The sequence below is a fragment of the Tasmannia lanceolata genome, unplaced genomic scaffold (genome assembly GCF_043159265.1).
Source record: "Tasmannia lanceolata isolate RefF3 unplaced genomic scaffold, GAP_Taslan_0.1 ptg000008l, whole genome shotgun sequence".
NCBI classification, from domain to species: Eukaryota; Viridiplantae; Streptophyta; class Magnoliopsida; order Canellales; family Winteraceae; genus Tasmannia; species Tasmannia lanceolata.
The window spans coordinates 6,678,112-6,699,550 of record NW_027518685.1 but is presented as its reverse complement, the minus strand read 5'-3'; the positions used below and the strand labels follow the sequence as shown (position 1 = coordinate 6,699,550).

Below are 21,439 nucleotides of genomic sequence, written 5' to 3'. Positions count from 1 at the left end.
AATTCTTGTTGACATGTGTTTCCTAATTCTATATTTTTTCTTCTTATTTTTGACATGTTATCACATGATTTTGTGTCATCAGATGGCAATTAAATGTGTCATGATACAAAGGTGAAAACAATGCTAAGTATCATTTGGATATAGGAAAAATCAGGAAGATTTGCATGGAAAAATGAAAACATTATACATTGGGCCAATAATGCATATGATTGAAAGTTCATAATGACACTAAGAACTGTTAATTATTAGTACACATGGAAAACAAGAACCTGCCAACGTCACGAGAAAAACCATACAAACATGCTATGGATCAGATCTAAAATATCTAACGTTTGGCTACATTCAAAGATCTGTTGGCTGGATTATAAACACTGTAGTCGCCAAAGTCACGACGTCCGCTGGAAAAAATAATGCCTCAATATCAAACCCTTTGCACAACAAGGAAACAACATTCAGAGGCTAAACAACATGTTCCAGAAAGTTACAGAGATCTCTGAACCATTTTATGGATGCAGATATATAAAGATGTTAGTATGCACAAGATCATCCAAACATATTATGTGAACCAGACTTGCTAAAAATGCAAAAAAATAAAATAAAAAAATACAAAGGCTACATACACAGCAAAAAAGTCGAGGAATACAACATTGTTTGGACAGGTGGGACTGAACCCCATCCATCAAAGCTTTGCTTGAGAAGGCATGAGGCTCAACCCTCATAAAAGCAGTCCACTTCTCTTTACAAGTTAAAGAGGCCAATAACCATAGGTTTTGGCTTCTAAAATGAAGCCTGAAAGATATTTATCCAATATATCATTTCAGGCAATATCTCTAGCATTTGAACAGCATTTTTCATCTTCTAAGTGGGCTTATTGCTGCTTTCAGTTGTTTCTTTCTTGTCCCATGGCAATCATCTGATCAAATGTATAGCAAATTAGAACAGAAATAATCCTTGACATAATGGGAAAGAATCAAAGAAATATATACCATCATTCACTGCACCAAAACATGGAGAAGCAACCATCACAAATGGACTTTAGAAAATCATTCCACATAATATAATGTAGCATTTGAACAACATTTTTCAGGGCTTATTGTCGCTTTCAGTTGTTTCTTCTCATCTCATTTCGATCATCGGACCAAATGTATAGTAGATTAGGGCAGAAACAATCCTTTTATCTAATGGGAAAGAGATATCTATCATGATTAACTGCAATAAAATATGGAGAAGGAACCTTCACAAATGGACTTTGAGAAATGGAGTGTTCTTAAATAATCAAATCCTCGTGGATATGTCTAATGTAGTTATATGACTCAACATCTCAACCTATGAAGTGTATTGTAACTGAAAGCAGACAAAACGAGTATGTCTCATAGAATTAAGTAAAATTTATGTCATATGCTTGAGAACAAATAGCCCATTGTGAAGAAAATGAAAGCCCAAACAAGGATAATTGAGCATTCATTTTACCTGTGCATTATATCCCAACCAGCAGGTAAGAAACAAGGATGAATGGCTTCCACAAAGACTTGTCTCCACCTTTGGCAAAATTGCCGAATTCCATCCTCCCCATACTCCTTTAGTAGATGCTCCACGACTTGTTTTCCATGTGGGCCATGACCTAACAATGATACCTTCTGGATGTATTTAGAAGCAGCAGTTCCATTTAACGGCTTTCGACTTCTGAGGTTATCATTATCAGTATCCAATACCCAATCACTCTCCTGCTCAGATTTTACTATTTTATCAAAGTTCTCCTCAAAACCAGTAACAAAAGTTTTCCTCATGATTGAAGAATCAACCACTGTATCAGAATTGGCAGAGTTATTTCTTACACCATTACACATATCCTTGGGAAGATTTCTATCTTCAGAAACGCACAATCCATCAGTCATACCAACTATATTACCATTTTCATTGGACTTGTTTCCATTCTCCACATTATATTTGAAAGATAAGCCTCTTTTCTTCTCGAGCCGTCTTCTCTCTTGAGGACTCATACCAACTAGTAAAGCCGTTTCTAGATCCTTGTCTGATACTTCCCTCCCACCAAAATATGCCCTGACGATCTGTGATGGAAAGAATCAAGCACAACAAGAAAAGTCAACAAAGTCTAATTCCACCATCCTTGAGGCCCTGTTTGGATGACAATAATTTTCTGGAAAACTTTGGAAAGGAAAAATATTTTTAAAATTTCCTACTTTTTTAACACACGAAAAAGATAATTGGAACCATGGTTTGAAATTTCTGTTTCGGCATAAATTTCGGACCTAGCCGAAACCGAAATTTTGATTTTTGGGACCGGATTTTCAGCTGAAATTTGGTACAGGAATAAAAAATTAATATTCTTTCAAAATTTCGCCGAAATTTCCGAAATTGCCAAAATTTGGTAAGTTTCGGCCATTTCGGTCTCAGTACGTTTCGGTGTCGGTCTCGACCGAAATCCGAAATTCTGGTGGACCGAAATTTAAAACCATGATTGGAACCAACCCTATTCAAATTTCACTTAGGCTCTGTTCACTTCTTTTCCCTAGTCCTGTTTTCCCAGGAAAACAGCCCTTTTTTTTCCTGACAAGACAGAATTTCTGTGTTCACTTCTTTTCCAGGGAAAACTATTATCAGATGTGGAATTTCTTATTTAAAGGCTAAAAATGACGTGGAAATTGACTTTTTCCCTGTTACTTGAGATTTTCTTTCCGATTAAATATATCGGAAAGAGGCTTTCCATGGAAAACGAAGCCTTTTCCACTTCATTCCTTTCCCTTCTGCCATGTCACTTGGAAAGGAAAGGAAAATGAAATCCTTTCCTTTCCTTTCCGGGGAAAAGAAGTGAACAGAGCCTTAGAGGAACTTACAAATTATGATAATATCCGTCCAATTAAACCACATTCATATCATTTCCCTCTAAATGGCGGAAAGAAAAAAAAATCCCAAGAAATTTTTTTCCATCATAAATGTTTTTCTTGCAATCCAAACAGGGCCAAGTAAAGCTGAAGCGAAAAAGGTAAAGGTAAGCCATATAAGTGATCACTCACCAGTGTCAGCTCCTCCCGACGTTTTGATGGCATTCTCGGTCCATGGCGTAAAAGAGCCATGGCTGCTGTTCGTAACTGTAAAGGAGACACACCTGCTGGTTCATGATCCTCCACAAGCCCAGATGTCTCAGTTATAACTTCATGTTGTCCTAAATCAAACACTTTTCTTATGAAAAGTGGGATTTCAAACTCCGCTGATACCTGTTTTTTATACTTCTCCGCAGCAGAATGAGCAATTTCATGACAATCCACACAAAGTAGGACAATATCATGGGAACGGTGGCTTTTTAAATGCTCGGGAAAGTGCACTCTATAGCATGAGGGTATAATTCGGTAGCGTAGATAATGGTTTCTTTCACCACAGCCAACACACATATTTTTCTTACTTTGTATATAGAAGTCATTATCTTCATCTTCTGGACGGCCTTTGGGTTCGAAAAGTAGCATTATAGCCAGAGGATCATTATCAACAACTTTTGCCAGATCCCGGTGAAGATACCTAAAATGGTTCAATAGGAATTATAAGTGCCAGATAACAGTGAAAAAATAAATAAAATATAAAAGAAAGGTTAAAGTTGCCACTAACCACTCAATCTTTCTGCGATCACAATAACAAAGCAATCGACCATCACTTGCAAAAATCCTACAGTTATGATAAACTGGGGATTTGCAAGAGAACTTTTGGACAAACAACTCGCGAGAAGACTTTCGACTAACCTGCTTTCTAGAATTTCCTCCATTTTGTCTGAGAGCTAACCTTTTTGTTGGTTTAGAACTAACTTTTGATAACAGAGGATAATTATAGATGGATAACGGACAACTCCCATTCGGTCCAAGAAAGTTTTGGAGAAATTGTTTGAAAACGTCATTCGTGTCGCCCATGTCTTCTTCAAGGAGATAGCAAATGTCCTTCAAATGACTGCAAACAACCGGGGGCAGAGAGGGAAGGGAAGGACCTATGTTCGAAGAATCCACATTTGAATCAGCCCGCAATATGGTATCATAGATTTCTGTTGGAGTGTTAGGAACTTCAGTTGCAAGAGCAACAATGGCTTGATCTGACAATACGTATCTCAAGCTCTCATCATGCACACGAGCCTGTAGGGAGGTCATGGAACACAATAAGCTTTACAGATTGTATAACTGTCTTACTCACAAAGAATTATGCTGCCTAATTGGTTAAATTTTGAGGACTATGCATGTTATCCTTGCTAGAATATGTCGTTTTCCAGTTATTGGGCTTTTGTACAGAAAAAGGGAGAAAAGAAAGGATCAAAAACAGAATCAAATTTCTTTTTGAAGAGAAAAGGTGTAAAACAAAGACAAAAGTGAGGACAAGAAATGACATTGTTTCATAGAAGCATTATGATGCAAACAATAGCAAAAGAAGCAGTCAGTGCCCTTCCTATTATAAGACATGACAGAAATCAAAATAAGGTTCAAACCCTTTAGTCTATGGTGCAAAGTTAGGAAGGGAAATCTTGAAAATGAAGTTTTTTTTTTTTCCAAAAACTAGCTGAAGGAGATGGGCTCCAAATTATCTACAATCACCCTGGTCCACGATCTAAAAATTTACTTTGAAATTTCCTGCACAAAAAGAACTAACTGAAGGCAATGGGCTCTAAACGACCACTGTTATTGTTTTTAACTTTCAAAATGAACAAGGCATATGGATACACTTCCAATCCAGCTAACACTTGAAGAACATGTAGAAGTTGAACAAAATCAGGGTTCTTTACTATTCAAGTCTGTATTGAACAGAGATGTTGAAAGAACGGTATGCATTTAGTTCTTGTTCTAAGTACACATCATTATACAGTGGCATTCTCAGAAGTGCAAAGATCTATCATGTAGATTTTAGGTGCCCAGGTTGGTGCAAGCAAAAGAACAGAGTGTCTGACGTGGAGAACCGGGATGCAGAATGCCAGCACATCTATGCTGTGATTGCCTGACATTTAAAATTATATTAACATTGATGTACAAATAGAATATGAGAACATCAACTGCACACAAAGTAAAATCGGAAAACAAGAAATAAGAAAATGTTCATTAAGAGCTTTTGCATCTTAATGTTGACAGTTTTTTGCTATTCATTTTTTGACCAGGTAAAACTATTACGATTTTATAAATAAAAGATAAATGCAGATTCACACTTGTCAATGTAACCTCCCTGTTTCCATGTTTCTATTCTATGGTTGGTAATTTTGATTGTCCTTAACAAACTGAAGCCTGTGCAGCTCAAGCTTTCCATCATCCCCAACCTAACAAAGATTAAATGACGTAAAGAAATGACAAGATTCTCCCCAATGACGAAAGCCAACTGAGTGACTGACCCATTAACAAAACTAAACCATTACAGCCACTACTTTCTGTCAACAAGTAGGCAGTTTACTATCAGAATGTAAAGAAAATACAAAGGTTTGCCACTTTTCACTGCAAAGCAGCTAAATTATAACAGGTTTTCGGCAAAATGAAGGTAGGTTTTCTCCAGAAATGACAAGGGAAATGGGAATACTGTCTTTCAATATATTTCTTAGATCAGTATATCAGTTCAGTCATCATTGAATGAAGGTGTATTGCTGCAGTCCCACTTTCACCATGTAATTTTTTATATTATTAGTGCTGATATTGTCTTCAGGTTATATTGTCTCCAGGTCACTATCAACAATTATTTACGACAGTTTAGACTAGCTTTATGTATTGGGTGAGCTTTGCCCATTTCATAATTGTTTTCTTCTTCTCTTTACTGATACAATTGTTAATTATCCCTTAGGCTCCGTCTCTGTCGACATAAAATGGGCATAAAAAAACAAATTTTATGCTCATTTTTAAGTGTAAAAATTGTTTTTTATGCATGTTTTACGTCGAAAGAAATGTAGCCTTACTAAAACCATCCCGCATCAATATATAATAAAAACAAAAACTGAGAAATTTTGGAATATCACTACCGACATTCAATGGAATCACCCAACGTAGACAGGTGTTCTCTTCAACAAGTCAAAATGATAAAGGAAACTAAAGAATGAAAATTTTCCTTGTCCTTGTTCAGCATTCAAAATTCGCTGTACACCTGTCAGCATAATAAGGGCAATGCACTTCCTAAACATGAACGTAGAGAAACAGTAAAGTTGTATCCATTGAAACAGCATTCACAGTTTTACAAAGATGACAATGTGTCTTGCTAGGCTCAAAATAACTAACCATTAAATCTCTCCATGCGCACAATTTCCTCACAAGCTCCTGAAATTTGATGACAGTTGTTGGAAGACAATACAAATCGTTTAGAAAGACAAGCTTATTAAAAAATGCATTGAAAGCCTTCACAGTCATTTAGAAATACAAGCTTCTACAACATAGGTGATATTTAGGAACAACCAATAGAAACAGTGGCCCACCGTAGTTTCGTAACTTTTCCATGAAGTGCCCCCTTGGCCATTCGAGAAACGTGAAAATATAGATGCGGCAGCAGAATCTCCAGGAGAAGCTTCCATGTCTTTCACGTAAAGTTGCAAGCAAACCGTGTGTGAACGACGAATAGTCTCAAGAAGAGGACTGAATTTGTCATTAGGATCAACTGAATCATCTGATACATTGAAATCTTCAGAAATAGGATGGTTTGAAGGGTTTAGCTTGAATCACCATGGTAATAATGACCAAGGTTTAAAATTTCGGTTTCAGTACCAGTTTCGGAGTTTGAGATTTCGAAATTTCGGTCGAAATCTGGTACAAAACCCCGAAAGTAATATTTTATTCAATATTAAATTTCGGCCGAAATTTCGGTGAAATATTAAAATAATATTTTAAAAAAAAAGATTTTTTTGGTCAAATTTCGGGAAAACCGAAATTTCGGTAGAAATAAATGACCGTTTCGGTTTTTATGGGTTTCGGTGTCGGTCTCCACCGAAATCCGAAATTTCGGATTTCGGTCGAAATTTAAAACCATGATAATGACTAGGTTTGTTCACTAAAATGGCAAACGATGTTAAGGGATACAAAGGGAAAATAGAAGTATCTGAAAGAGAAGCAAAAAGCAGACAAGAATGGATTCACTAGGGTGGTAACTACAGATACTTTATTTGTTTCATTCAAGACCATTTTCTTAGTAAATAAACATACTAGCTTCCAGGTCGTTCTACATATTGTATAAACAAAATTTGAACCAATGTCAAATCCAGACCAACTAAAGTAAATGGAGGGAATGGTTCAATTCAAAGGATGTTTTCCAATGCGAAATCCTCCAACCATTACCTTTCCAAGCTACATTATCTATCCCTGGGCAAATGCCAGTGTTATGTACAGTTACCAACTCCCAAGAGCCAGGTACAGATTTTCTATTGCATATCTAGATACATAAGGGATTACAGTCAATATTAATATACATGCAGTGAAAATATGAGAAACATTTGAGAAAATTTATGGGGAAAATTGAATAATCTATATAATGGTATACATTATATAGGAAAAAACATGACGCTGCATTGTATAGTATATTCATGTCATATAGCATATAGTTCGTTTATGTTGTTTACAATATTTAATCATATATATATTGTGTGTGTGTTTGTAGATCATGAACTATTAAAAAGTCCATAATACATTATAGGTTCTATGTGCTTACGGAAATTTCAGGGCCTTAGCTGATTAAGTTCAAAAGGTATTTTCTTAGGAATCAAAGCTTTGATATCGTTCTCCAGATCAAGTTTTTATCCAGGGCCTTACGCTACTCTCTTTGAAAATATTATGCATTTCTGTATACTTTTTACCAGTGAAGGGTCCGTGGGTGACATTTGGGTATTATAGAATGATAATAGTTCAAAATATTTGAATTCGTCTTTTTTTTTCTGGGTGGTGATGGCTGGGACCAGAACCTATGATTACATGGTCATGACTTTCTAATTAACAAGTTGTTTCTTTGCCAGACTAGCATTTCCAAATATTACTTTGGTAATTGGACTGAGGGAGGAGAGATCACTTGTCTCTTATTTGAGACACGTAACACTACAATGAATTCCATCTAGTGCAAGATAATTCAACACTAACTCCTCCGAACTCAATGATTATAGAATGTGGAAGACAGAAGGACTAACAGTCTTAGAAAAGTTGCAAAAAGCGGCAGTCAAGATTTTTTTAGACTTTAATAGTATTTTTCCTTTTCAAAAGTAAGAATGAAAAAGGATAAAATGAGAAGAAAAAGGGAAAGATCTTTTGCTGTATAAATCCATTACTTTACCATTAGTTTGGTTCTCAGACAGCAACATTAAATGAAAGATACAGTTACTTCAGATGTTATCTAATACATAACAGCCATTAGTGTAGGCTCTGGATTTTATGTGACTACTTCAGAAGTCCATACAAATAATCAACGTAACAAATGCAAGCATCTCAGTGCCAACAGGGACATTTACGATTTTAACATTAATAGTTGGACATCTGATGTCCTAACTTACCTAATTTTTTGCATATAGTTGATGCTTATCCCTTTATGCATGGTTTTCAACTTTAATCATAAGAAAACAATCAAAGTTCAAGTCAAAACGACATACCAGTATCTTTCATTTTAAGCTCTCCGGCTAAACAATCTGCTATATACAATAGATAGTGAGCATTGGCACGAGCATATTGGACCATCTCTGCAGACAGTGGACGCAGTCGCCAGTCTTCACGCTATAATTCAGAAAGATAATATGAATAAGCTAAAACTACCAGTCAAAAAAAAAATATGAATAAGCTAAAACTTAAATATCAATTAAAATGGGAAATCGGAAACTTTTTGAAACATTATCTAATTTATGACTCCCAATGAATATTGCATTGCTTCTCTTAAATAGTTTCCAGGAGATGATTGTTGATGTTTACAAGATTTTGACGCACGCACATGTTAAACACTCCAACTAATAATTTGAACAGGAACGTAGTTAAACTGTTAAACACTCAAACTAATATGTAAAAACAAATGGAAACAAGAAAAATAAATGTAATTGATTCCTAGCCTAGATTTTAATATAGAGAAATAACAAAGGCATGAATATAAACAAGAACAAAGGCATGAATATAAACAAGAGCAACATTTAATAGTATAACAAGAAAGATGTGAAACCTGCAACATTTTGTTGGTAGCTACTCCACAATATGTTTCAAGCAAATATGCCAATGATTTCTGTGGTTTTGACAGCACCTCACATGCCTGCAAGGGACATATATCAAAAGAACATGTTACCCAAGTACAGTGGGGTATGTGAGAACTTTAAATGAAGCCCGTGATAAACTATAACTAAAAGTACTGTAGGAAACCAAAGTATCAACTTTCAGTTTCCACCTGGCATCAATTCACCAGCGAGTGATGACGGATTGGACACCAGTTGATTGTTAGGTCATGATTTTTCATAATTGGAAATTCATGCAAATGATGCCCATATTTCCACACTCGAAAAATCTTGAATGAAGCAGCCAGTGCTTTTGGTCATGAGGAATTTGCTGAAAGATTTCCAATTGGAGCAATTAGGCTCGGTCCTTGTTTTGTGGTCGTTCTGGATGCTAACTGATCCTGCGTATTAGTCTGGCTTGTTAGGGTCGGTGCCTTTATGATCTTAGTTGGGGCGATCTTTTCTCCGTAATATTTTTTTTCTTTTTGAACTGTTTTATCTGTAATTTCTTTCCACCAGATCATGAAAATTTTCACTTGATAAGATAAAAAAAAGAAGGGAAAAACGAAGAAGGAAATACCCGTTTCCACCATATTTTGAAGATATTTGCTCAATTTTAAGGAGGCTTTCCAAACTAATGTGTTAACATCTAAACTAATGCACTGATCAACTTACACATGCTCGATACAAAATTTCAATTTTCATGTACTTGGAACAATTGCATACAAATTGCCGACACTTACTGTCAATAGTGCAATCAACCTTTATTTGAAAATCCACAATCTCTTAAAAGAGTCATTGCTAATGTTTCTTCACTCGAGAGACAATATGCCTGCATAACTGAATAAGAAATCCAACATGATATACCATAGAATCAGAACATTGATACTCACCTTTGCAGTATCAAATAAATTTACGACGTATATATGAAAGTCTCTTTGAAGCCAGAGAACATCGTTATCAGCTCCATGAAAGACCTACATCAAAAGAAATTATTTCAAGGATTTTAAAACCTATCGTGGAACTTAAAGCCTCCACTGACTCAAGATGAAAGTACAAAAAGAATAAAGAAACAAAAATGTAGCAGGCAGCTAAGTCAGTTATCCATTATGTGTTTCCCCTGTAAATGGTGAAATTCTTCTTTCGATAAATAAATCCAACCATTATTGAGTTAGTTATCCATTATGTTTTTTTTTTTTTCTGGACTGATAATGGGACTCTATTGTTTCAAGAAACAGAGGTGCAGAGGGACAAAAGAGACAAAAAACATAAAATCGTACAAGTCCAGGATGGAGTTCCAACCGTAATTGCAGACTTAGAGAAACCACCTTTATCAAGGAGTAGTCAGGACAGAACATGATGAGGATCATGACAGGTCGGTGCATGTGGTTTTCTTATCATGGCAGGATTGGTTTATCATTCCAATGCATATGAGAAGATTTCAATATCTGAGTAAAAATTGACAGATCCACGGCTTTCAGAAGGATTCTTTTCCACTTCCACAACACAGCTACTTCCATTGGAAAATTCAAGAAGATGCTGTAACCTCATTTGCTGCTGCCGAACTATACCCGGCACCCTGATTACGACATTTCTTTGTACATAATAACTCAACTCGCTAGACAATAAAGAATGTGATGGAAGGAGACACCCAAACACAGCCATAAAGAAAAACTCACCAAGGGAGTCCATAAGTTATTATGGTTTCAAAAACTTACAACCTGCCCATGGCATTGGGCTGTCACGTTCCCCTAAGAGTACCAAAAAGGGACTTAAATATATTCGACCGCTCAAATGAGCATGAATTTCCACTTCATTGGTCTTAATTTTCCAATAGGACCAGCAAAGGCTGCTCTGATACTCCATGGGAGGACCTGGATTGCCATGAGAACTAGTATCAATATTCAGCTCAAGATCCTTGTTAGTGTGAAATAAGTTTTTTTTTTTTTTTTTGAAATGGTGGGAATTATATTAAAGCGGAGGGGAAAACCACCAAGACCAAGATGGTTGAGAATACAAAAGAGAAAAGAGCAATAAAAAGATGAAATACAAACAAGACCAAGGAGGAAGATGATAAAAAAAATCTCCAGTCTCGCCCTATTAGCTCCATCTCTGGCAAGCCAATCCGCCTCGCTATTCGCCGAGTAGTGGACACGGGAGTGAAATAAGTGATTAAAATATTACTGTAGCTGTATGATTATCATAGTCCTTTAATTCTTTTCATTCTTCATTTTGTCGCAACCCAAGCGTAATTGTCTTCCTTCCCTTTCTTATAGCGAAAGGAGCCTCTAGAAATCAATTTAATAAAAGAAGCAACGGTTTCCATTCATGTTTAAACTATATGATGACACTAGAGCAGATTACAACCTGATCTTTGAGCTTCTAGGTCTTCACTGTAGTGGAAATTTCTAAAGAGTATGAATCCCTTTTGAAACGGCTTTCTTTTTTTGTTTCCTCGATTTATCTTGTTATTTTCGCGTCTCACCATTTGTTTGTAACCCTATTTTTGCCCAATTCTTTCATGATTTTGGTTGAAGGTTCTGGCTTGCTTTCTTCTCGTATAAGAAATTTCATTTGTAGTGGGTTAATGCTGTTACAACTTTTCTAAAGGTTCTTTTGGTTGGCATTTATTTCCTGCTTTTCTCCTCATTCTGTCAACTTGTGGACATTCTTTTCTTTAACAGATGTTGGTTGATAACACTCATACTCAACTCAACTCAATTACGCCTTTGTCCCAAACTAGTTGGGGTCGGCTTGTTTGATGACACTCGTGTGATATTTATTTATTTTTATTTTTTGAGAAGTTAATATTTATTCCAAAGAAAGAGAGGGGAAAAGTTGTCCCCGCCCTTTTCGATTTACAGACCAAAAAAAGGAGCCCCTACAAAACAGGCTTACAAGTCCAACCGACCCAAAATTATCCAAATTCCTCCGTTTGTCCTTCAAAGATAATACGGGTAACAGAACCCCTAACAGAACCCCCGGGCATCCTCTTTAGCGAGCCTGCCTGCCATAGAGTTGGCGGAACGCCTCATGTGCCAAAAGACGCACCAGGTCCCGGTTTTCATCAAGGATGTGGTATAGACGCCACGGTCCCGGGCAGCGGTTTAATGCCCAAGAGATGACATTAGCAGAGTCCCCTTCCACCACCAAGGGGCCTAAGTTATGTTTTTCGTACCAGCGAAGACCGAAAAAAAGTGCACGCGCTCCGCCTCGTTAGCGTCACAAATTCCCAGCAGGCCGGAATAAGAGACAATTGCATTGGCCCTGACAACACCACCCATGCCAGCCAATCCCGGATTACCGAGGGAGCATCCGTCAAAGTTAAGTTTGAACCATCCAGCCTCGGGAGGAGACCAAGACGGTAGAGTGGTCGGGTGGTGTTTACGCTCGCAGGATACCAATTGCCAATTACAAAGAATGTGGCCAACAGAGTAAGGGATCCCCGCCCTAGATTTGGACCGAACAACAATTTTTAGCTAATCTCAAGGGCCACATGATTCCAAGATCTAGCCTTGTTCAAGAAGATAAGTTTGTTCCTCTCACAACAAAGATGCCACATGATCGCGTATGGGACTGACGACCACATGGTATTGCCTAAACAACCCGAGAAAGCGTCACCCCAAGATCAGAGAACCTTAGTGATTCGATGGTGTAAAACAGTCGTAATATTGAAAAATCAGAAAATGTTCATCCAGACCTCATAAGCATAGGGGCATAGAAGGAGGAGGTGATCAAGTGATTCCTCAGCGCAATAACAAAGCACTCATGTGATATGAATCCTGCAATATCAGCCCTTCATATCAGTTGTTCAATTTCTTTCTGATATCAGTCCTGCATATCAACTCCTATTTGATTAGTCCCGTGATATCAGGTTTTTCATATCTGTCCTCATTGACCTGATTTTATTTATTTATTTATTTCTCTTTTTCTTGTAGGCTTAGGGGAACCTCAAACAATGGAAGCCGAAGGGACATCTGAGTCCTCTCTTTTCCAATAGCTCAAATAAATAAGCTATTTAGCTTCATCATTCCAAAAAAAAGAAAAAAAGAAAAGATAAACTGTTTAGCTTATCCGCAAAGATAATTGGGAGGCACAGCCAACTATAGTTGTCTAATTAACTAAATGAAACTGTAGTTGTCTCAAGAAGTTCAACTTTCCTCACCATTCTAAAATAAAAAATATAAAAAATAAACTGTTAGATCCACAAATGGTGTAGCGGATAAGCTAGCCAAAGATGGGGTATCCAGGGATAGATTGGAGCAGTTTGACTATTTGCCCCCTTGATATTTCCTGCATCCTTTATATTGCATTGTAGTCTCTCTTGTATTTTTCCAAAACCGCCTTGGTCTTTTTCTTAATATATATTCTACCTACCATTCAAAAAAAAAAAAAAAAACTTCTCCGCAATGATAATTGGGAGGCACAGCCAATTATTTCCCATTAACTAAATGAAACTGTAGTTATCTCAAGAAGTTCAACTGTTTCCCAAAGAATCACCTCAAATATGTAAGCCAAGAAACCATCTCAATATCAACTATTCTATGTTTCAAGAATGTTCTCCTCCTTCCATATAAGGTTATCTACCATCTATCATTTTGTATTTTTTGTGCCTTGCTTCCCAGCCGTAAATTAGCCAACGGTTGGGTGAGTTCTCATGTAATCTCCTAGTATCATTAGGAAGGGGTCTCTCATGGGTTTCCTAGTTGCACACTTGCCCTAGGATTGGCTTTTAGGTTTTGGAGAAAACCTAACATATACAAGGTTTCTTGTATAGCCATGACAGGCTGTGAAATATTTTTCATTGCGATAGAGGGTGAGGGTTACAGTCTGTGGGATTGAAGGTATCTCTTGTAATCCGGGTTATCTCTCATAGTGGAAGATCCCGATCTCACATGCGGACATAGCCATCATTGCCGCACCACTTATATATTATCTGCTTTTGCATGCCGTGTTTCTTCTTTGTTTCTCATTGTGGATTTCACCATAAAATCTCGACATATCACTACGAAGCTACTCACCAAAGTCATTGATTGTTAACATTGATCCACACTAGAACCTCTGTCAAGTCATACTTCAAATTCTTAGCTTATAGACTACTAGAAACTCCGATAAGTCACAACTCGAATACTTCTATCATATAACACATGAACTCTAAAAAGGAAATTGAACCTTATTCATGATCTAAATTATGGCAGCTGGTTTTCTTCTATGTAAGTCTCAGAGGCTTCTGTGCCAATTGTTTAATTTTCTTCAAGATAAAGTCCTGTTGTCAAAATAGCCCACCTAGCTAATTCTGGATCCATTCAGCCTTACAAACTCAAGGTACAGAAATTCATAGACACACCCAAATTCAATAGAAGCAGAAAGATAAGAATATATACCTTGCAAATAGAAGGATTGGCAAAAGTGGGACGAAGAATGCCCATTTCATCGTGCAGAGCAATTGTATCCAACAGATAGTCTTCCTTCGGAGTCGAAATCTGTTAATCCACCAAAAGTGTATTGATGATAGGACTGGTTTCATAAATTTACCTGCACTAGAGAAGTAAACCCTAGAAAAGAACGCAAACTATGCTGTTCCGTATCGACTGCAAATACTAGTTCTTTACTCAAGATCTCTGCGAGGTCCTCTAACTGAGAACGCGTGTTTACCCAAATATAAGAATCACCCATATCTGAATTATTGTCCCTTATACTGTAGTTCAATTGAGTGGAAGAACTCTCCAACAAAGATGTGATCTCATCTTGATATGGGTGTAAGTTTAAAGAATTTTCTGATCAAAGAACAGTAATGAGTTTAAACCCTAGCAATAAATTTAAAAAAAAAAAATTGCGTCTCAACATAAAAAAGACAAGAAAGCTGAAGAACAAAAGGCAGATACCTGTATCTGTTCCCTCTCGCTTGAAATGCTTAAATGGGTTGTAGGAATTATCGGCTAAGACCCTTTTGAAGCTGTTCTGTGGCTTATTTTCTAGGTCTGAAGAGCAGTACCGATTTCGAGCCTTCTTCTGTTTTCGTTTATTTTGATAATGAGTTGCAGCGAGAACCGATATTACAGCAAAAAATGCAATAGCGATCATTACTTTGATATTCTTCTCCTTGTTCTCCATTTCTTCTTCCTCTTCTTCTTTTTCTTCCTCGGTTTCGTGTTTTTCCAAATGTCTACTCGCTCTCGCTCTGGGTTTTATCTTTTTCACTAGGGTTTTGTAATTTTTGTTGCTTCTTACAGGATTATGGCCTATTTACATTGTGACCCATCAAGTGAACGGTTTAGATCATACTAAGAAGTGGGACCCCGCTGAACTTTATGAAAAATACTGGACTTCATAATCTTCATTCTCACACCTCCTGTAAAATCTCTATTACATACTCGTCGACTTGCTAAAAAATTTCCACTACAAGTTGGGGGTGAGACCATAAACCGAAAAGATCCTCACGTTAATGTATAAGGTCCAAAATTAGTGTTCATTGGATCTATATCCTAAGGTCCGAAATTATTTTAGATTCTGATGAAAGATGTAGCCACAAAATCGAATGGAACATCCCAAGGCCTTGTTTGTTTCAAAGGGTATTTTCATCAATCTGAGGAAAAATGTATAAAAAAAGAAAGAAAGAAAGGAAATTGGTGTTAACATGTGAAGAAGCTGAGGTCTCTTCAAGGACAAATACGGGACTCGGTGGGGGTAGCTCCTCCCTTGGGCGAACTTCGGGCGGCTGATACGCGATCCGGAGCGATTCTGAGTTTGACGGCACCGGAGATGAAGTAGCCGCTGTAGATCCATCCCCCCACCTGTAGCTGTCCATTAACGCCTCAAACTCCTCCCTCTCCGATCCCGAAATCGAGGTTTCCGACGAGGAGGTCTCTGCGTTATAGACGGCGGCATCATCGGATTCCTCTTCTGTATCATCTTCCTCTTCGTCTTCAGTTCCCTCTGACTCGGTGCCTTCCTCCATCTCGGTTTCCTCTTGGGGATCCGACTCTGAATCCGGAGGATTCCCAATATTTGGAGGGCGACACATTTTGCTGGGTGGTGGAAACTTTGGTGATTTTTATGAACTCCGGCGGGATCAGCCGTGGAGTGGGGGCGAGCTCTAGATGGGCAACTGGGGCGAATCTAACCCTGCTTGGAGTCCGGCGACCCCACTCTGAACTTAGTAATTTGGGCGCCCGGACGGAATGTGGGCATCCGCTTCGGTCGGGGCCGACCGATGCGGTGAGTAACCGGATTCTTCGAACTGAAGAGGAGGCTTGGATTCCCGTCCGAAACAAGAAGAACAGACGCCTGGAGAATGCCTTCCACCGAAGACAAAGTCGAGCCTTGGGAGACTGGAGATGCCACCGGTGTACTTTCCGAAATTTTAGCAGAAGGGCCAGCTGCTGGAAATGTCACAAAGCTTGGTCCAGTTTGGACTTCAATTTTCCCGGTCGCCACTTACAGAGAGCGGAGCAGGTGGTGAGTCGTCCGCTTCCTCCTCAACCACAGGCGCATCCTGCCGAGGCAGTTAAATCCGAGTCTTTGATTCCTGCAACTTCAGAAGGGGTAGCTTTCAACATTGAGGTAGTCCCCCTTAAATCTATCAGTAATGCAGACTTGGGGTTATGGGGGAAGATGAAGGAGGGTTGGGATGGTGATCTGGATGCGTGGAGATATGGTTTGTTCAGAATAGCAATCAAGGGACTGAAGCAGTGGTGTATAAAATTGCTCATCATGAACTACACATTGCCATCCCTGCAGGTGCTAATCGTTCGAATTTGATCAGAGACTGGAGCTCTTCATTCTCTTCTCCTTTGGCAGACCTGCAACATTGGGATCTAAAATTTCCTAAGGAGGGGAAGTCGTCCTGGTGGACAATCGAAGGCGTTCCGCCAGAAGCGTGGTGTGCAGACAATTTTCGGCGCATCGGTAAAAAATTAGGCCAGGTGGTGGAGGTGGATGTGTCATGCTATGCTGGGTTCGGGTATGGGGTGGGTGGGCTGAAGATCGTAACTGCAGGTCGCCCAGGAAATGAACTATCTATCTAGAGCTCTATCGATGGCACCCTTCGCTGGATTCTAGCCTCCCGGGAAATTGACGAAGGAGAAAAGCTCTGTGCCAATTTATCAGCACTTGCTACAGATGGGATGCTGGCTGAGGAGGAGGTGGTAAACCACCATTTAAATAAGGATAAGGGAGTGGTTGGTGTAGTTGGAGAAGTTAATTCTCTCATTACTAACAACATGACTGCCATCAATGAAGACCCACCATCCATCAATGAAGTCCAGCATGCATTTAATGCATCCATTGACGTCCCAGAGTTCCTCTCAGTGTCGACCTTCAATGTTGCCAACCCAGGACTGGTGGACTCCGCGCTCCCTCCAATTGCCTCTAATCGGGATCATCAAGAGTTGTCGGATATCAGTCTTTCATCTGATGCCAATATTCACTTTCAAACAGAGGGTCCCACACATGCACCCAGATGGCACAGTGTCGATCGGTCTATTCAGGGATTTTCCTACTCCGATTCTCCGTACTCTCAGGTCAACAGTTATGCAGATATTATATCCGTATTATCTTCTCCGTATCAAAGAGACTCCTCTCGCGTGGGTGACAGTCACGTGCTCGCTTCAGATCGCACGGAAATTGATGCACAAGGGGTTGGTGAAAAAGTCAACTGGGATTCTTCGTTGGCAGACCTTGGGTCCCAGGAAGGGGAGAGGGATTCAGGGCCTCATCACCTATATTCTGGATATGCATATCTTAGTTGGGTTGACTCAGCCTTAGGATCCACGTCCCTCCCTTCATATTGCCCTGAGATTGGTGTTCTCCTGAAGCCACTTTTTCCAATTTCCAGCTCAACCGCCCCCTCCTCTTCGGCAGCTTTGAGCTCTACCCAGCTGAGTCTTATTTCCGCTTTCAGTATCTCGGGCAACACTCGATCTTATTATGCGTCAGCAGAGGCAACTGGGGTCAGCCAGTTGAGAGGACCTAATACAATAAATCCCACCAGCAGGTGTTTTTTTTTACCTCGAGAAGAAGGTTTTTCCATTCAGTGCCGGGTGGGGCAAAGGGTGGTGCTATTTGACACTCGTTGCTGGGGTGATATGAGTTCTTTATTCTATGGTACCCCTAGGGGGTGGCCCTTCTGTTCACTGGTCCAGGTTTCACTCGGCAAATACTCCCATCCTTCTTCTCCAAGATGGTGTAGCAAGGCAGTCCTCCAGTCCCTGCTTTGTGCCCCATCACTCTCTTCTTCCCGGGTTGACTCTGGTCCAGTTACTATCCATCAGGTGATTGAATTGATGGTGGATCATACCGTGTCTATCAGCTCCCACTTGGGTCTAGTTTATCCGGGGCCGGCTGAAGAATACCGATCCAACATAAAGGCGGTGGAATTGAGGGAGGTCGATGGAGGGTCATCTCCAGCTCATATATCCGACGCAAATCTGAAACGTACAGAGAGAGAATTGATACGGCTTCACTCAGATATCAATTATGACTCTGGACCGCATAGCAGTGGTCTCAAGCGTAAGAAAAAAGGAAGAAAAATTGGCGTTGGGGAGGGGAGGAGCTTACCGCACTCTAGTTGTTGATGAAGATTCTATCCTGGAATATCAATGGCTTGGGCTCTCGGGAGAAACGAATTCAAATAAAAGCAATAGTTAAACACCGGCGACCCGAGGTGGTTTGTCTTCAGGAAACTAAGATGGAGCAAATCAGTACCATAGATATGAGAAGCATGGGGTTCAACTCTGATTGGAATTTTGCTTTCGTAGCATCCAAAGGAGCTTCAGGGGGTATCTTGGTGGCATGGGATACCGTTTTGTGGGCCCGCTCGGATGTTTGGCGAGGGGTCTTCTCACTATCTGTAGCCTTCCGCAAATGTAATGATCAATCAGAATGGTTCTTCACAGGAGTCTATGGTCCTTTGTCCCCTTCTGAAAAGTGTTCTTTTTGGGAAGAATTAAATCAGATGCGTGGTCTATGTTCCGCTCCTTGGTGTATAGGGGGGATTTCAACGAAGTTCTAGATTATCGAGATCGAATTGGGGGTCAGCGCATTACTGTGGGTATGAGAAATTTTGCTGATTTTATCGCCAACAACGAGCTAGCCGATTTGCCGTTGGGCGGTGCATCTTTCACATGGGTAAGAGGTTCGAACCGGAGCCGGCTTGACAGGTTTCTTTTATCGGGCGACTGGTTGGCAACTATCTCAGAAGTTTACCAGCAGGCATTACCCCATTCTGTCTCCGATCATTGCCCTCTTTTTTTGTCCCCTAAAATGGAGTCCTGGGCCCCCCTCCCTTCCGATTTGAATTAGCTTGGCTGGAAAATCCCCTCTTGGAGGCTCAATTAGTCCGATGGTGGGCGGATTGTACCTTCCCGGGTCCCAGTGATGTCGTCATTGGCAAAAAATTAAGGTTCATCAAAGGGAAATTAAAAACATGGGCTAAGGAGCAGAAAGAGATTGCCCTCGGCAGGAAGCGGGTTCTTGAGGACCGCTTGTTGGAGATTCATTCATTGGCGGATCGCGGATTGGCATCGGCGGAGGATTTTGAGCAACAAGGAAGGCTCATCCAAGAACATAAAGAGTTGTTAAAGCTTGAAGAAATCTCTTGGCGGCAAAAATCCCGGGTCAAGTGGTTGTTGGAGGGGGATAAAAATACAGCCTTCTTCCATGCCATAGCCAGTGCTCGCAGACGAAGGAACCGAATTGAATCTTTAGAAGTGGAAGGGGCTGTTGTCTCTGATCGGGAGCAGATTATTGCGGAAACTATTGCATTCTACCGATCTCTGTACTCCGCTGACGGGCTTGTTCGCCCAATACCCCAAGACATTTGTTTCTCCAATTTGAGCCTGGACGCTTCTGCTGGATTGGAAATCCCCTTCTCTGAGGAGGAAATCCGAATCGCTCTATTCTCTCTAGCTCAGGATAAAGCCCCTGGTCCTGACGGATTCTGCTTGGCATTCTTTCAGACGTGTTGGGACACAGTCAAACCAGATCTTGTTCGTTTTTTCCAAGAATTTTTTGAGGGTGTTATTCTCGACAAGGGGACGGGGGCAACTTTTCTAGTCCTTATTCCCAAAATTGATGGAGCATCCAAAGTATCAGATTTTCGTCCGATTAGCTTGGTGGGCAGCCTATACAAGGTGCTTGCGAAGGTGCTGGCGGACCGTATCAAAGTGGTTCTTCCATCCATTATCTCGGTAAATCAGAGTGCTTTTTTAGGCAAGCGTCAAATTCTTGATTGTTCCTTAGCAGCAAATGAGGCCATTGACTATTACCGGAGGACAGGGGAAGGCGGCATACTATGCAAGCTTGATATGGAGAAAGCATATGACCGTGTGGATTGGGCCGCTCTAGATTATCTTATGGGTCGTATGGGGTTTGGGGAAAGGTGGAGAGGGTGGATCCGGAATTGCTTATCCTCTGCATGGTTTTCTGTTCTCCTCAACGGCTCAGCAAAAGGATTCTTCAAATCCTCTAGAGGATTGCGGCAGGGCGACCCTCTCTCTCCATTTCTTTTCTTGATAGTGGCCGAATCCTTATGCAGTATTCTGAAGAAAGGTAGTGACATGGGGCTATATAGAGGATTCCTAATTGGGAACAGTAAGGTGGAAGTCTCGCTGCTTCAGTTTGCAGATGACACCCTCCTGTTCTGTTCTCCGGTCCTCTCCCAACTTCTCAATCTTAAAGCCATGCTTCGGTGTTATGAGATGGTCTCAGGTCAACGATCCAATTTTGGCAAATCTCGGTTGTATGCGATTAATGTATCTGAGAGCGAGGCTTCATCCTTCGCCGGAATTATGGGGTGCGACCTAGATGTCTTTCCCGCTACATATTTGGGTCTCCCCCTCGGGGTGGGCCGTCCGAGACACAACCTATGGGCTCCTATTATACAACGGATTGAGCGTCGGTTGGCCACATGGAAGCGCCGTTTGGTATCCAAAGGAGGTAGATTGGTGCTTATAAAGGCTGTTCTCTCTAATATGCCGATTTATTTTCTTTCCCTTTTTCATTGTCCCGCTTCTGTTGCTAAGCGCATAGAGCAAATTTAGAGACGATTTTTGTGGGGTGGTTCAAGGACTTCCAAGGGGGTCTCCCTTCTTAAATGGCGTCTAGTCTGCTCACCAATTAAAAATGGAGGTTTGGGTATCAGGAGAGTCCAGCTCTTTAATCAGGCCCTTATGGGCAAGTGGTTGTGGCGATATGGAGACGAACACTCCTCTTTGTGGGTTCGGGTCATTGACAGTAAGTATGGTTCATCTCATGGGAATT

General features: G+C 40.1%; 1 protein-coding gene across 4 annotated transcripts; it reads right to left on the bottom strand.

Moving 5' to 3' along the window:
• Positions 1–112: 112 nt before the first annotated feature.
• Positions 113–15,446, bottom strand: LOC143884137 (Polynucleotidyl transferase, ribonuclease H fold protein with HRDC domain-containing protein). Of its 4 annotated transcripts, XR_013252746.1 has the most exons (13): positions 15,064–15,442; positions 14,714–14,955; positions 14,563–14,661; positions 10,072–10,155; positions 9,133–9,219; positions 8,579–8,699; positions 6,431–6,618; positions 6,237–6,275; positions 3,622–4,133; positions 3,036–3,534; positions 1,471–2,069; positions 621–913; positions 275–398 (listed from the first exon to the last, which is right to left on the bottom strand). XR_013252746.1 is itself a non-coding variant. In XM_077387542.1 (12 exons), exons 1-12 carry the CDS (start codon positions 15,290–15,292, stop codon positions 326–328), a joined length of 2,772 nt encoding a protein of 923 aa, XP_077243657.1. In that variant the 5' UTR covers positions 15,293–15,446; the 3' UTR covers positions 113–325. The 4 variants fall into 4 exon arrangements, 3 of the variants coding, with proteins under 3 accessions (XP_077243657.1, XP_077243659.1, XP_077243658.1); XM_077387542.1 differs by lacking the exon at positions 621–913 and having other exon boundaries at positions 113–398; positions 15,064–15,446; XM_077387544.1 differs by lacking the exons at positions 621–913; positions 15,064–15,442 and adding an exon at positions 10,507–11,052 and having other exon boundaries at positions 113–398; positions 14,714–14,742.
• Positions 15,447–21,439: the final 5,993 nt, after the last annotated feature.